General features: G+C 53.3%; 1 protein-coding gene across 7 annotated transcripts in view; it reads right to left on the bottom strand.

Moving 5' to 3' along the window:
- ifrd1 (interferon-related developmental regulator 1) overlaps nt 1–11357 on the bottom strand; it is a 35285-nt gene that overhangs the window by 1712 nt on the left and 22216 nt on the right. For 6 of the 7 annotated variants that reach the window (XM_086009137.1, XM_086009134.1, XM_086009136.1 and 3 more), the window contains exons 10-11: nt 10358–10486; nt 7789–7884 (exon numbers count right to left, since the gene is read on the bottom strand). The exons of the other annotated variant lie outside the window; for it this stretch is intronic. In XM_086009137.1, the coding sequence (XP_085865263.1) occupies nt 7789–7884; nt 10358–10486 (225 nt within the window). The remainder of the gene's footprint in view (nt 1–7788; nt 7885–10357; nt 10487–11357) is intronic. 7 annotated transcript variants of the gene reach the window in all.

Raw genomic sequence — 11357 nt, 5'->3', positions numbered from 1 at the left:
TCGCTCGCGCGGTCGCTCTTTCTTCCCCCCCGTCGCTCGCTCGCTCTCTCTCTCTCTCTTCCCCCAGTCGCTCGCGGTCGCTCTCTCCTCTCTCTCTCTTCCCCCCAGTCGCTCGCTCTCTCTCTTCCCCCAGTCCGCGTCGCTCTCTTCTCTTCCCCCCAGTCGCTCGCTCTCTCTCTTCCCCCCAGTCGCTCGCTCTCTCTCTTCCCCCCCAGTCGCTCGCTCTCTCCGTCCCCCCCCCCGTCGCTTCGCTCTCTCTCTCCCCCCCCGTCGCCGTCTCCCCCCAGTCGCTCGCTCTCTCTCTTCCCCCCAGTCGCTCGCTCGTCTCTCTCTCTTCCCCCCAGTCGCTCGCTCTCTCTCTTCCCCCCAGTCGCTCGCTCTCTCATCTCTTCCCCCCAGTCGCTCGCTCTCATCTCTCTTCCCCCCAGTCGCGTCGCTCTCTCTCTTCCCCCCCAGTCGCTCGCTCTCTCTCTTCCCCCCAGTCGCTCGCTCTCTCTCTTCCCCCCAGTCGCTCGCTCTCTCTCTTCCCCCCAGTCGCTCGCTCTCTCTCTTCCCCCAGTCGCTCGCTCTCTCTTCTTCCCCCAGTCGCGTCGCTTCTCTCTCTCTCTTCCCCCCAGTCGCTCGCTCGCTCTCTTCCCCCCAGTCGCTCGCTCTCTCTCTTCTCCCCCCCAGTCGCTCGCTCTCTCTCTTCCCCCCCCAGTCGCTCCGCTCTCTCTCTTCCCCCCCAGTCGCTCACGCTCTCACTCTCTTCCCCCCCAGTCGCTCGCTCTCTCTCTTCCCCCCCAGTCGCTCGCTCTCTCTCTTCCCCCAGTCGTCGCTCTCTCTCCCCCCCCCAGTCGCTCGCTCGTCTCTTCCCCCCCAGTCGCTCGCTCTCTCTCTTCCCCCCAGTCGCTCGCTCTCTCTCTCTTCCCCCCAGTCGCTCGCTCTCTCTCTTCCCCCCAGTCGCTCGCTCTCTCTCTTCCCCCCAGTCGCTCGCTCTCTCTCTTCCCCCCAGTCGCATCGCTCTCTCTCTTCCCCCCAGTCGCTCGCTCTCTCTCTCTTCCCCCCAGTCGCTCGCTCTCTCTTCCCCCCAGTCGCTCGCTCTCTCTTCCCCCCCAGTCGCTCGCTCTCTCTCTTCCCCCCAGTCCGCTCGCTCTCTCTCTCTTCCCCCCAGTCGCTCGCTCTCTCTCTCTTCCCCCCCAGTCGCTCGCTCTCGTCTCTCTTCCCCCCCAGTCGCTCGCTCGCTCTCTCTCTTCCCCCCCAGTCGCTCGCTCTCTCTCTCCCCAGTCGTCGCTCTCTCCCCCCCGCGTCGCTCGCTCTCTCTCTCTTCCCCCCAGTCGCTCGCTCTCTCTCTTCCCCCCAGTCGCGTCGCTCGCTCTCTCTCTCTCTCCCCCAGTCGCTCGCTCTCTCTCTCTCTTCCCCCCAGTCGTCGCTCGCTCTCTCTTCCCCCCAGTCGCTCGCTCTCTCTCTTCCCCCAGTCGCTCGCTCTCTCTCTTCCCCCCAGTCGCTCGCTCTCTCTCTCCCCCCAGTCGCTCGCTCTCTCTCTTCCCCCCCAGTCGCTCGCTCTCTCTTCCCCCCAGTCGCTCGCTCTCTCTTCCCCCCAGTCGCTCGCTCTCTCTCTTCCCCCCAGTCCGCTCGCTCTCTCTCTTCCCCCCAGTCGCTCGCTCTCTCTCTTCCCCCCCAGTCGCTCGCTCTCTCTCTCTTCCCCCCAGTCGCTCGCTCTCTCTTCCCCCCAGTCGCTCGCTCTCTCTCTTCCCCCCAGTCGCTCGCTCTCTCTTCCCCCCAGTCGCTCGCTCTCTCTTCCCCCCAGTCGCTCGCTCTCTCTCTTCCCCCCCAGTCGCTCGCTCTCTCTCTTCCCCCCCAGTCGCTCGCTCTCTCTCTTCCCCCCAGTCGCTCGCTCTCTCTCTTCCCCCCAGTCGCTCGCTCTCTCTCTTCCCCCCAGTCGCTCGCTCTCATCTCTTCCCCCCAGTCGCTCGCTCTCTCTTCCCCCCCAGTCGCTCGCTCTCTCTCTCCCCCCAGTCGCTCGCTCTCCTCTCGTCTCTCTCTCTCTTCCCCCCAGTCGCTCGCTCTCTCTCTCTCTCTTTTCCCCCAGTCGCTCGCTCTCTCTCTCTCTCTCTCTCTTTTCCCTCCAGTCGCTCGCTCTCTCTCTCTCTTCCCCCAGTCGCTCGCTCTCTCTCTTCCCCCCAGTCGCGCTCGTCTCTCTCTTCCCCCGTCGTCTCTCTCTCTCTTCCCCCCAGTCGATCTCTCTCTCTCTTCCCCCCAGTCGCTCTCTCTCTTCCCCCCAGTCGCGCTCTCTCTCTCTCTTCCCCCCAGTCGTTCTCTCTCTCTTCCCCCCAGTCGTTCTCTCTCTCTTCCCCCCCAGTCGCTCTCTCTCTCTTCCCCCCCAGTCGCTCGCTCTCTCTCTTCCCCCCCAGTCGCTGTCGCTCTCTCTTCCCCCCAGTCGCTGTCGCTCTCTCTTCCCCCCAGTCGCTGTCGCCTCTCTTCCCCCCCAGTCGCTCTCTCTTCCCCCCCAGTCGCTCTCTCTTCCCCCCCCAGTCGCTCTCTCTTCCCCCCCCCAGTCGCTCTCTCTTCCCCCCCCAGTCGCTCTCGTCTCTTCCCCCCAGTCGCTCTCTCTTCTCCCCCCCAGTCGCTCTCTCTTCCCCCCCAGTCGCTCTCTCTCTTTTCCCCCCAGTCGCTCTCTCTCTCTTCCCCCCAGTCGCTCTCTCTCTCTTCCCCCCAGTCGCTCTCTCTCTCTCTTCCCCCCAGTCGCTCTCTCTCTTCCCCCCCCAGTCGCTCGCTCTCTCTCTTCCCCCCCCAGTCGCTCGCTCATCTCTTCCCCCCCAGTCGCTCGCTCTCTCTCTCTCCCCCCGTCGCTCGCTCTCTCTTCCCCCACGCTCGCTCGCTCTTCTTCCCCCAGTCGCTCGCTCTCTCTTCCCCCCAGTCGCTCGCTCTCTCTTCCCCCCAGTCGCTCGCTCTCTCTCTTCCCCCCAGTCGCTCGCTCTCTCTCTCCCCCCAGTCGCTCGCTCTCTCTTCCCCCCCCGTCGCTCGCTCTCTCTTCCCCCCGTCGCTCGCTCTCTCTCTTCCCCCCGTCGCTCGCTCTCTCTCTTCCCCCCAGTCGCTCGCTCTCTCTCTTCCCCCCAGTCGCTCGCTCTCTCTCTTCCCCCCAGTCGCTCGCTCTCTCTCTTCCCCCCAGTCGCTCGCTCTCTCTTCCCCCCAGTCGCTCGCTCTCTCTTCCCCCCAGTCGCTCGCTCTCTCTCTTCCCCCCCAGTCGCTCGCTCTCTCTCTTCCCCCCCAGTCGCTCGCTCTCTCTCTTCCCCCCAGTCGCTCGCTCTCTCTCTTCCCCCGTCGCTCGCTCTCTCTTCCCCCCAGTCGCTCGCTCTCTCTTCCCCCCAGTCGCTCGCTCTCTCTTCCCCCCAGTCGCTCGCTCTCTCTTCCCCCCAGTCGCTCGCTCTCTCTTCCCCCCAGTCGCTCGCTCTCTCTTCCCCCCAGTCGCTCGCTCTCTTCCCCCCAGTCGCTCGCTCTCTCTCTTCCCCCCAGTCGCTCGCTCTCTCTCTCTCTCTCTCTTTCCCCCCCAGTCGCTCGCTCTCTCTCTCTCTTTTCCCCCCAGTCGCTCGCTCTCTCTCTCTCTTCCCCCCAGTCGCTCGCTCGCTCTCTCTCTTCCCCAGTCGCTCGCTCTCTCTCTTCCCCAGTCGCTCGCTCTCTCTTCCCCCCAGTCGCGCTCTCTCTCTCTTCCCCCCAGTCGCTCTCTCTCTCTCTTCCCCCCAGTCGCTCTCTCTCTCTTCCCCCCAGTCGCTCTCTCTCTCTCTTCCCCCCAGTCGCTCTCTCTCTCTTCCCCCCAGTCGCTCTCTCTCTCTCTTCCCCCCAGTCGCTCTCTCTCTCTCTTCCCCCCAGTCGCTCTCTCTCTCTCTTCCCCCCAGTCGCTCTCTCTCTCTCTTCCTCTCTCTTCCCCCCAGTCGCTCTCTCTCTCTCTCTCCCCCCAGTCGCTCTCTCTCTCTCTTCCCCCCAGTCGCTCTCTCTCTCTCTTCCCCCCAGTCGCTCTCTCTCTCTCTTCCCCCAGTCGCTCTCTCTCTCTCTTCCCCCCAGTCGCTCTCTCTCTCTTCCCCCCAGTCGCTCTCTCTCTCTTCCCCCCAGTCGCTCTCTCTCTCTCTTCCCCCCAGTCGCTCTCTCTCTCTCTTCCCCCCAGTCGCTCTCTCTCTCTCTTCCCCCCAGTCGCTCTCTCTCTCTCTTCCCCCCAGTCGCTCTCTCTCTCTCTTCCCCCCAGTCGCTCTCTCTCTCTCTTCCCCCCAGTCGCTCTCTCTCTCTCTTCCCCCCAGTCGCTCTCTCTCTCTCTTCCCCCCAGTCGCTCTCTCTCTCTCTTCCCCCCAGTCGCTCTCTCTCTCTCTTCCCCCCAGTCGCTCTCTCTCTCTCTTCCCCCCAGTCGCTCTCTCTCTCTCTTCCCCCAGTCGCTCTCTCTCTCTCTTCCCCCGTCGCTCTCTCTCTCTCTTCCCCCGTCGCTCTCTCTCTCTCTTCCCCCCAGTCGCTCTCTCTCTCTCTTCCCCCCAGTCGCTCTCTCTCTCTCTTCCCCCCAGTCGCTCTCTCTCTCTCTTCCCCCCAGTCGCTCTCTCTCTCTCTTCCCCCCAGTCGCTCTCTCTCTCTCTTCCCCCCAGTCGCTCTCTCTCTCTCTTCCCCCCAGTCGCTCTCTCTCTCTTCCCCCCAGTCGCTCTCTCTCTCTCTTCCCCCCAGTCGCTCTCTCTCTCTCTTCCCCCCAGTCGCTCTCTCTCTCTCTCTTCCCCCCGTCGCTCTCTCTCTCTCTTCCCCCCAGTCGCTCTCTCTCTCTCTTCCCCCCAGTCGCTCTCTCTCTCTCTTCCCCCCAGTCGCTCTCTCTCTCTCTTCCCCCCAGTCGCTCTCTCTCTCTCTTCCCCCCAGTCGCTCTCTCTCTCTCTTCCCCCCAGTCGCTCTCTCTCTCTCTTCCCCCCAGTCGCTCTCTCTCTCTTCCCCCCAGTCGCTCTCTCTCTCTCTTCCCCCCAGTCGCTCTCTCTCTCTCTTCCCCCCAGTCGCTCTCTCTCTCTCTCTTCCCCCCAGTCGCTCTCTCTCTCTTCCCCCCAGTCGCTCTCTCTCTCTCTTCCCCCCAGTCGCTCTCTCTCTCTCTTCCCCCCAGTCGCTCTCTCTCTCTTCCCCCCAGTCGCTCTCTCTCTCTTCCCCCCAGTCGCTCTCTCTCTCTCTTCCCCCCAGTCGCTCTCTCTCTCTCTTCCCCCCAGTCGCTCTCTCTCTCTCTTCCCCCCAGTCGCTCTCTCTCTCTCTTCCCCCCAGTCGCTCTCTCTCTCTCTCTTCCCCCCAGTCGCTCTCTCTCTCTTCCCCCCAGTCGCTCTCTCTCTCTTCCCCCCAGTCGCTCTCTCTCTCTCTTCCCCCCAGTCGCTCTCTCTCTCTCTTCCCCCCAGTCGCTCTCTCTCTCTCTTCCCCCCAGTCGCTCTCTCTCTCTTCCCCCCAGTCGCTCTCTCTCTCTTCCCCCCAGTCGCTCTCTCTCTCTCTTCCCCCCAGTCGCTCTCTCTCCCCCCGTGTCACTCTCTCTCTCTCTCTCTCTCTCTCTCTCTCTCTCTCTCTCTCTCTCTCTCTTCCCCCCAGTCGCGCGCTCTCTCTCTTTTCCAACAACATGCCCTCAAAAGACCCTCGGCACCGCTGGGCACTTCAGCTAGCATATATATAAAAGGATACTTCTGTCTGTCTGTCATTCCGTCTGTCTGTATTGTATAAACTCAAAAGTTATAGAGCGTACCTACACGTGTGTTACATCGAAAGAAAGCTTACGATTCCAGAACCGTCATAAGCGTATTTACTTTTCGCTCGGACAAAAATTGTTCGCGCCTTATGCAAAAAACCTTCAAAATTCCGCTCATTATCTGCTAATTAGCATTGAGTGACTGACGTCAAGGTTCACCAATCCTGTGCCATCATGATTGACCAATCCTACAGTTCAGTCACCTGATGGTTGGCCAATCGCTGCATCTGTGGGCGGGACTAATGATTTTGAACTCAGGCATCGGGCAGCCATTGCTTCAGCTACTTCCAGCTCAAAATCTGCTAATCCAGCTTCGAAAAAGTTAGTATCTCTTTTAAAAATAACATAAGATTTACCAAAAACGTTTTATAAGTATTTTCACTTTCATCTTTGAAGGTATTAAAAGGTAGAAATGTTGCCCGGCAGCAGATTCACAGAGGGACACAGAGACAGGCCCGAAAGCCTGGGACTCGATTTAAACCGCCCGGCCCAAAGCAGCCCTGGCAACGCGGGCCCCCCCCAGCTCGTATATATATATATATAACTGTCTGCTATACACTCAAAGTTAGAGCGTACTTACACATGTTATATCAAAAGAAAGCTGATGATCAGGGGAGTGTCATAGGCGTATTTACTTTTTGGTCAGACAAATATTGTTCGGACAGTATACAAAAAACGTTCAAAAATCCGCTCATTAGCGGTTGACCAATCCTACCGCTCATTAGGATTGGTCAACCATCGCGTCACTCAACGCTACAGTTCAGTGACCTGATGGTTGACCAATCGGTGCGTCACGGGCAGGACCTAATCCTGCAGCCTCCCGAAACGTTGCCGCCATTTTTTCCATTTTTACCAGCTGCGGCAGCCCACCGGAGCGGGAGGCGAGTTGGGGTCACTCGGGCCAGGCCTGACAACCGCTCGGCCCAAGACACAGAGCGGGGGAGCGGCAGCAGCCGGCCGTCAACCGCGCGGCCCTCTAAACTGCCCTGGCAACGCTGGGCCCCCCAGCTAGTTTCTAATATAGAGGGTATGATTAAGAAGTTTGCAGATGATACTAAAATCGGCTGTGTAGTTGATACTGAAGAAGGAAGTTGTAGACTGCAGGAAGATACCAATAAATTGGTCAGGTGGGCAGAACAGTGGCAAATGGCATTTAATCCGGAGAAGTGTGAGGTAATGCATTTGGGGAGGGCTAACAAGGAAAAGGAATACACATTAAATGGTAGGACACTGAGTAGTGTAGAGGAACAAAGGGACCTTGGAGTGCATGTCCACAGATCCCTGAAGGTAGCAGACCAGGTAGATAAGGTGGTTAAGGCGGCATACGGAATGCTTGCCTTTATTAGCTGTGGCATAGAATACAAGAGCAGGGGGGTTATGCTTCAACTGTATAAAATACTAGTTAGGGCTCAGCTAGAGTACTGCGTGCAGTTCTGGTCACCACATTACAGGAAAGATGTGATTGCACTAGAGAGGGTATAGAGGAGATTTACAAGGATGTTGCCGGGAGTAGAGAATCTTAGCTATGAGGAAAGACTGGATAGGCTGGGTCGGGTTTCCTTGGAACAGAGGAGGCTGAGGGGAGACCTTATTGAGGTGTATAAAATTATGAGGGGCATAGATAAAGTGGATAGAAAGGACCTATTTCCCTTGGCAGAGGGGTCAAAAACCAGGGGGCACAGATTTAAAGTAATTGGGGGAAGGTTTAGAGGGGATTTGAGGGGAAATTTCTTCACCCAGAGGGCTGTGGGGGTCTGGAACTCACTGCCTGAAAAGGGTGGTAGAGGCAGGAACCCTAACCACATTTAAAAAGTACTTGGATGTGCACCTGGGATGTTTTAACCTGCAGGGCTACGGACGAAGAGCTGGATAGCTCTTTGTTGGCCGGCACGGACACGATGGGCCGAAATGGCCTCCGTCCGTGCTGTAACTTTCTATAATTTCATTTGCACCCAGTCAACCTCTTCTCTTTCAAACACTGAATTTCTGTGCATTCCGTTTTTTGTAATCACAGTTTGAACACAGGAATGTTTTACGTTCGATTTTCTAGTGATAAAACAATTTTTTAGCCTTACCCGTTCAACCCGAGAAGTTTTGGCTGCTTTAAGAGTAGCAGCATCAAGCAACAGTGGTGGGCCGAGTTCAAAGACACTGCGCACAAATTCATTTGCCTGTTTAACAAAAAGACATATTAAATCAAAAGCTTTTAGCTACTGCAAAATGGTTTGGCCATGTTGAGCAAACGAGTCACTAGGCAACCATCTGTACTGATGATTCTTAAGGAAATTTACATTCACCTCATTCCCTCAGAGAAGTAGCTTCACAATGCAGCTTGTATGCCTAGTGAATATAGTGCAAGTCAAAAAAACTTTGGATTGTAAGATAAAGCTAATCCATCATCTTTGAAAGTTTTAAAATGCAACTTCCCAGTTAATGTTAATTGATCATCATAGAAAATATACATAGAATTAAGTACTTCAGAAAGATAACATTCTGGGGTACTTACAGAATGAAATAAAACTTTCAAAAAGAGATTTTTTCTTTTCTTGGATCTCTCTACACCATCACTAGCCAAAAGAGTAACTAGGCAATCTGCTCTGAAGCCTTTGCCAATTCTGCTTTAAAAGCAGCTGCAAGGAGCAGTTCCAGGTCACATTGCTCTGGGGAAGAATGCCACGCCTCCACCTGGAGCCATTTACAGCTTCACAACTGAATGGGGATCAGCATTAGGGGATGGGGACAAAGAGGGGCATTACATGCACAAACCTAGCTTCTACCACTCCATAGCAAAGTGAAGTGCACCCTGGTTACATAATTTCCTTCCTCCAAATGACTCAAAAGCATTGTTACTTTGTAATTAATTTCATCTTCCCTTGCTTACCTTCTGATTGCTAACCAATGATTCCTACGGAAAAGTCTGCATGAACATAATTAAGCTCTACTTTGATGTCTTCCATGCTCAAACGACTCACAGCTAGACAATTCTTAGGATGTCACACTAGTACCACCTGGGCTCGGTCCAAAGAGCAGCTGGCACCTATGAAATTATAGCCTGAAAGGAGCAGTGCCGGGGGGGGGGGCAGCAGAGATGTAAAATGGGAAAATTGTAGAAGCTTCGAAATACGAAACGAAAGATGCGTAAGAAAAAGTGAAACTCGTCACTTTATGCATTTAAGGGGAAACTAGATAAACACGAGGGAGAAAGGAACAGAAGGTTATGCTGATGGGGTTAATGAAGAGGGGTGGGAGGAGGCTCGTGTGGAGCAGAAACACCGGATGGATCAGTTGGGCCAAATGGCCTGTTTCTGTGCTGTACATTCTATGTAATGTGTACTTTCAAGGTGTCACAAAAAGGCCATTTTGTAAAATGAAAGCACATTATTAGAGGGAGTGTGACAGAGGGCTATAAACTGCAGTGTCCCCATAGGGTCAGTAACTAGAGGCCATAAATTTTGGATCACCAAGCAAAGGAGGAGGTTAGGAGAATTTTTTTTTTTTTTTTTTTTTTTTTTTTTTAAAAAGGACTGTAAAGATATGGAATGTATTACCAGAAACACTGGTGGGAATAGCGTGCATAATAGCAGTGAGAGAGAGAATTGGGTAAATATTTGCAAAAGAAAATTTGAAAGGAGTATGGGCAAAGGGCAGAGGGAAGGGGGCGAAGAGAACCGAGGTAATCAAATCAGTCTTATTTCTGCAAGCTTTTGTTTTGGTAAGGAATGTTCAGGATACCCAAGGAACTGGATTGAACTGGGCTGAAGGAGGTACTGAAACCAATGCTGTAAGTGATCTCAGTGAGTGAGCAGAGCAGCTAATACACCCAACCTACCAACAATGCCTATTGTTGTCTTCTGCATGTAGGAGATTAATTTTGTGCCCTTTTGACTGAAATACACAAGTTGGGAAACTGTCCTATTTCTCTTTTGGAATGGTGGATTTGGATTTTCTCCATTCCCCAATTTTTCCCATTCTAGGTTATTAAATAAGCTACTCTTCAGAAATATGTTTAGTTCACAGTATAAATCAGACAAAGTACATAATAAAAATGCTGGTTACGATGTAGACTAGGCTCAGTTCTTATGGCATGCCACCATGCTCACAAATCGTTTTATTCAAAAAGAATTTTAAAGACAATTTCAAGCAAGCTACATTCAAGCTGCTGGATTTTTAAAAAGTTTGTAAAGTAAATGGATCATTATCCACCTGGAATCGGCAGGTAGTGGGTTCAAACATCACTCCAGGACTTGAGCATATAATCTAGGCTGACATTTCAGGGCAGTATTGAGGGAGTGCTGCACTGTCAGCGACACTCATGAGAGATGTTAAATCAAGACCCTGTCTCCCTATTCAGGTGGATGTAGAAGATCCCATGGCACGACTTGCAGAGCATGGTAGTTTCCCTAGTGTCCTGACCAAAATTTATCCCTCATCCTACACCACCAAAACATGAAATTATCATTTTATTGCTGTTTGTGGCATGTTGCTGCATGCAAATTGGCTGCTGTGTTTGTCTGCTCAACAGTGACTGCACTTCAAAAGCAATTCATTGGCTGGAAATTGCTTTGAGACATCTTGAGGGCCTGAAAGCTATGTGAATGCAAGTTTGGTTATTGCTCAAACTTGAATTAACGCAGGTCTACTAACCTGTAGATGGAATCTTATACCAGATGCAAGCAGTTCCTTGAAGGTTTCATAGGTGCGCTTTTTAACCCAGCTATCAATATACATACATTCAGGACCAAATGTAATAGTTTCAGGGTCAAAGTCTCCCTCCTGTGGAAAGCAAGCAAACCTATTCAGGAGCTTATTACAACATTTGGATCCTTTGTACTGTAGTGCAGGTTTCCAGGGTACAGATTCCCAGATCCTCCAGAAGATTGAAAGCTTCAGTGATTCAGAACATGCTAAACTTGGCCAAGCTGAAGTTTAAGCTTCGACCCAAACCACCGTATTTCCCCATTTGTACCACTAGAACATTATTTCATACATTGGATTTGTATTACCTGCAAAAAAAAAGGGGGGGGTGACAGGGGAAGTGGGAAGTTTCTCAGCTACACCGTCACACTCGGTTTTCTGACATACTCAAATCTCATTCCGAGCTGTCCTGAGGAAACCAGTCAGTCAGTCAGTCAGTCAGTCAGATAACATGAAGTGCAGTGTTTGGGGTGAGCTGGGGCTGGTAACGAAGAATTTCAGGAACTGCAATTTAGTTACTTAACCAGTTTTCCACCAGCAATATGGTTTGAATGTGACATTTCCCACCATTTTGCAAACTGAGTAACAGCCTGCCGGTATGCACGCATGCTATTCATTTACTGCAACAAATCTTGGCTATTAGGTACACCAACAAAACCCAAGCTTCAATTTACTGAGCCAATGCTGCTCAACAACAGAGAGCAAATACAATGTTGTACAAAGTAACCAACAAAATTCTGCCTGGACTGTAATGAAATAATTAAGCAGCCACTAAAAGAAATCTTAATTCCCTAAAGTACTGATCAAATACAAAAACCACTTGCATTCAGAAAATAACATTTTATTTGCACAAATCATATTCAATGGATGCTTGCATTCAAGTAAAACTTCCTCCAACCACAATTATTCTTTCTAGGACCATCATGCAATTAGACTAACTATAAAAAGT

The sequence above is a fragment of the Somniosus microcephalus genome, chromosome 16, assembly GCF_052327205.1.
Source record: "Somniosus microcephalus isolate GS21.2 chromosome 16, FLI_Smic_1.0, whole genome shotgun sequence".
Lineage (NCBI taxonomy): Eukaryota > Metazoa > Chordata > Chondrichthyes > Squaliformes > Somniosidae > Somniosus > Somniosus microcephalus.
Note: the sequence above shows the minus strand (reverse complement) of the source record. Positions and strands in the feature narration are given on the sequence as shown.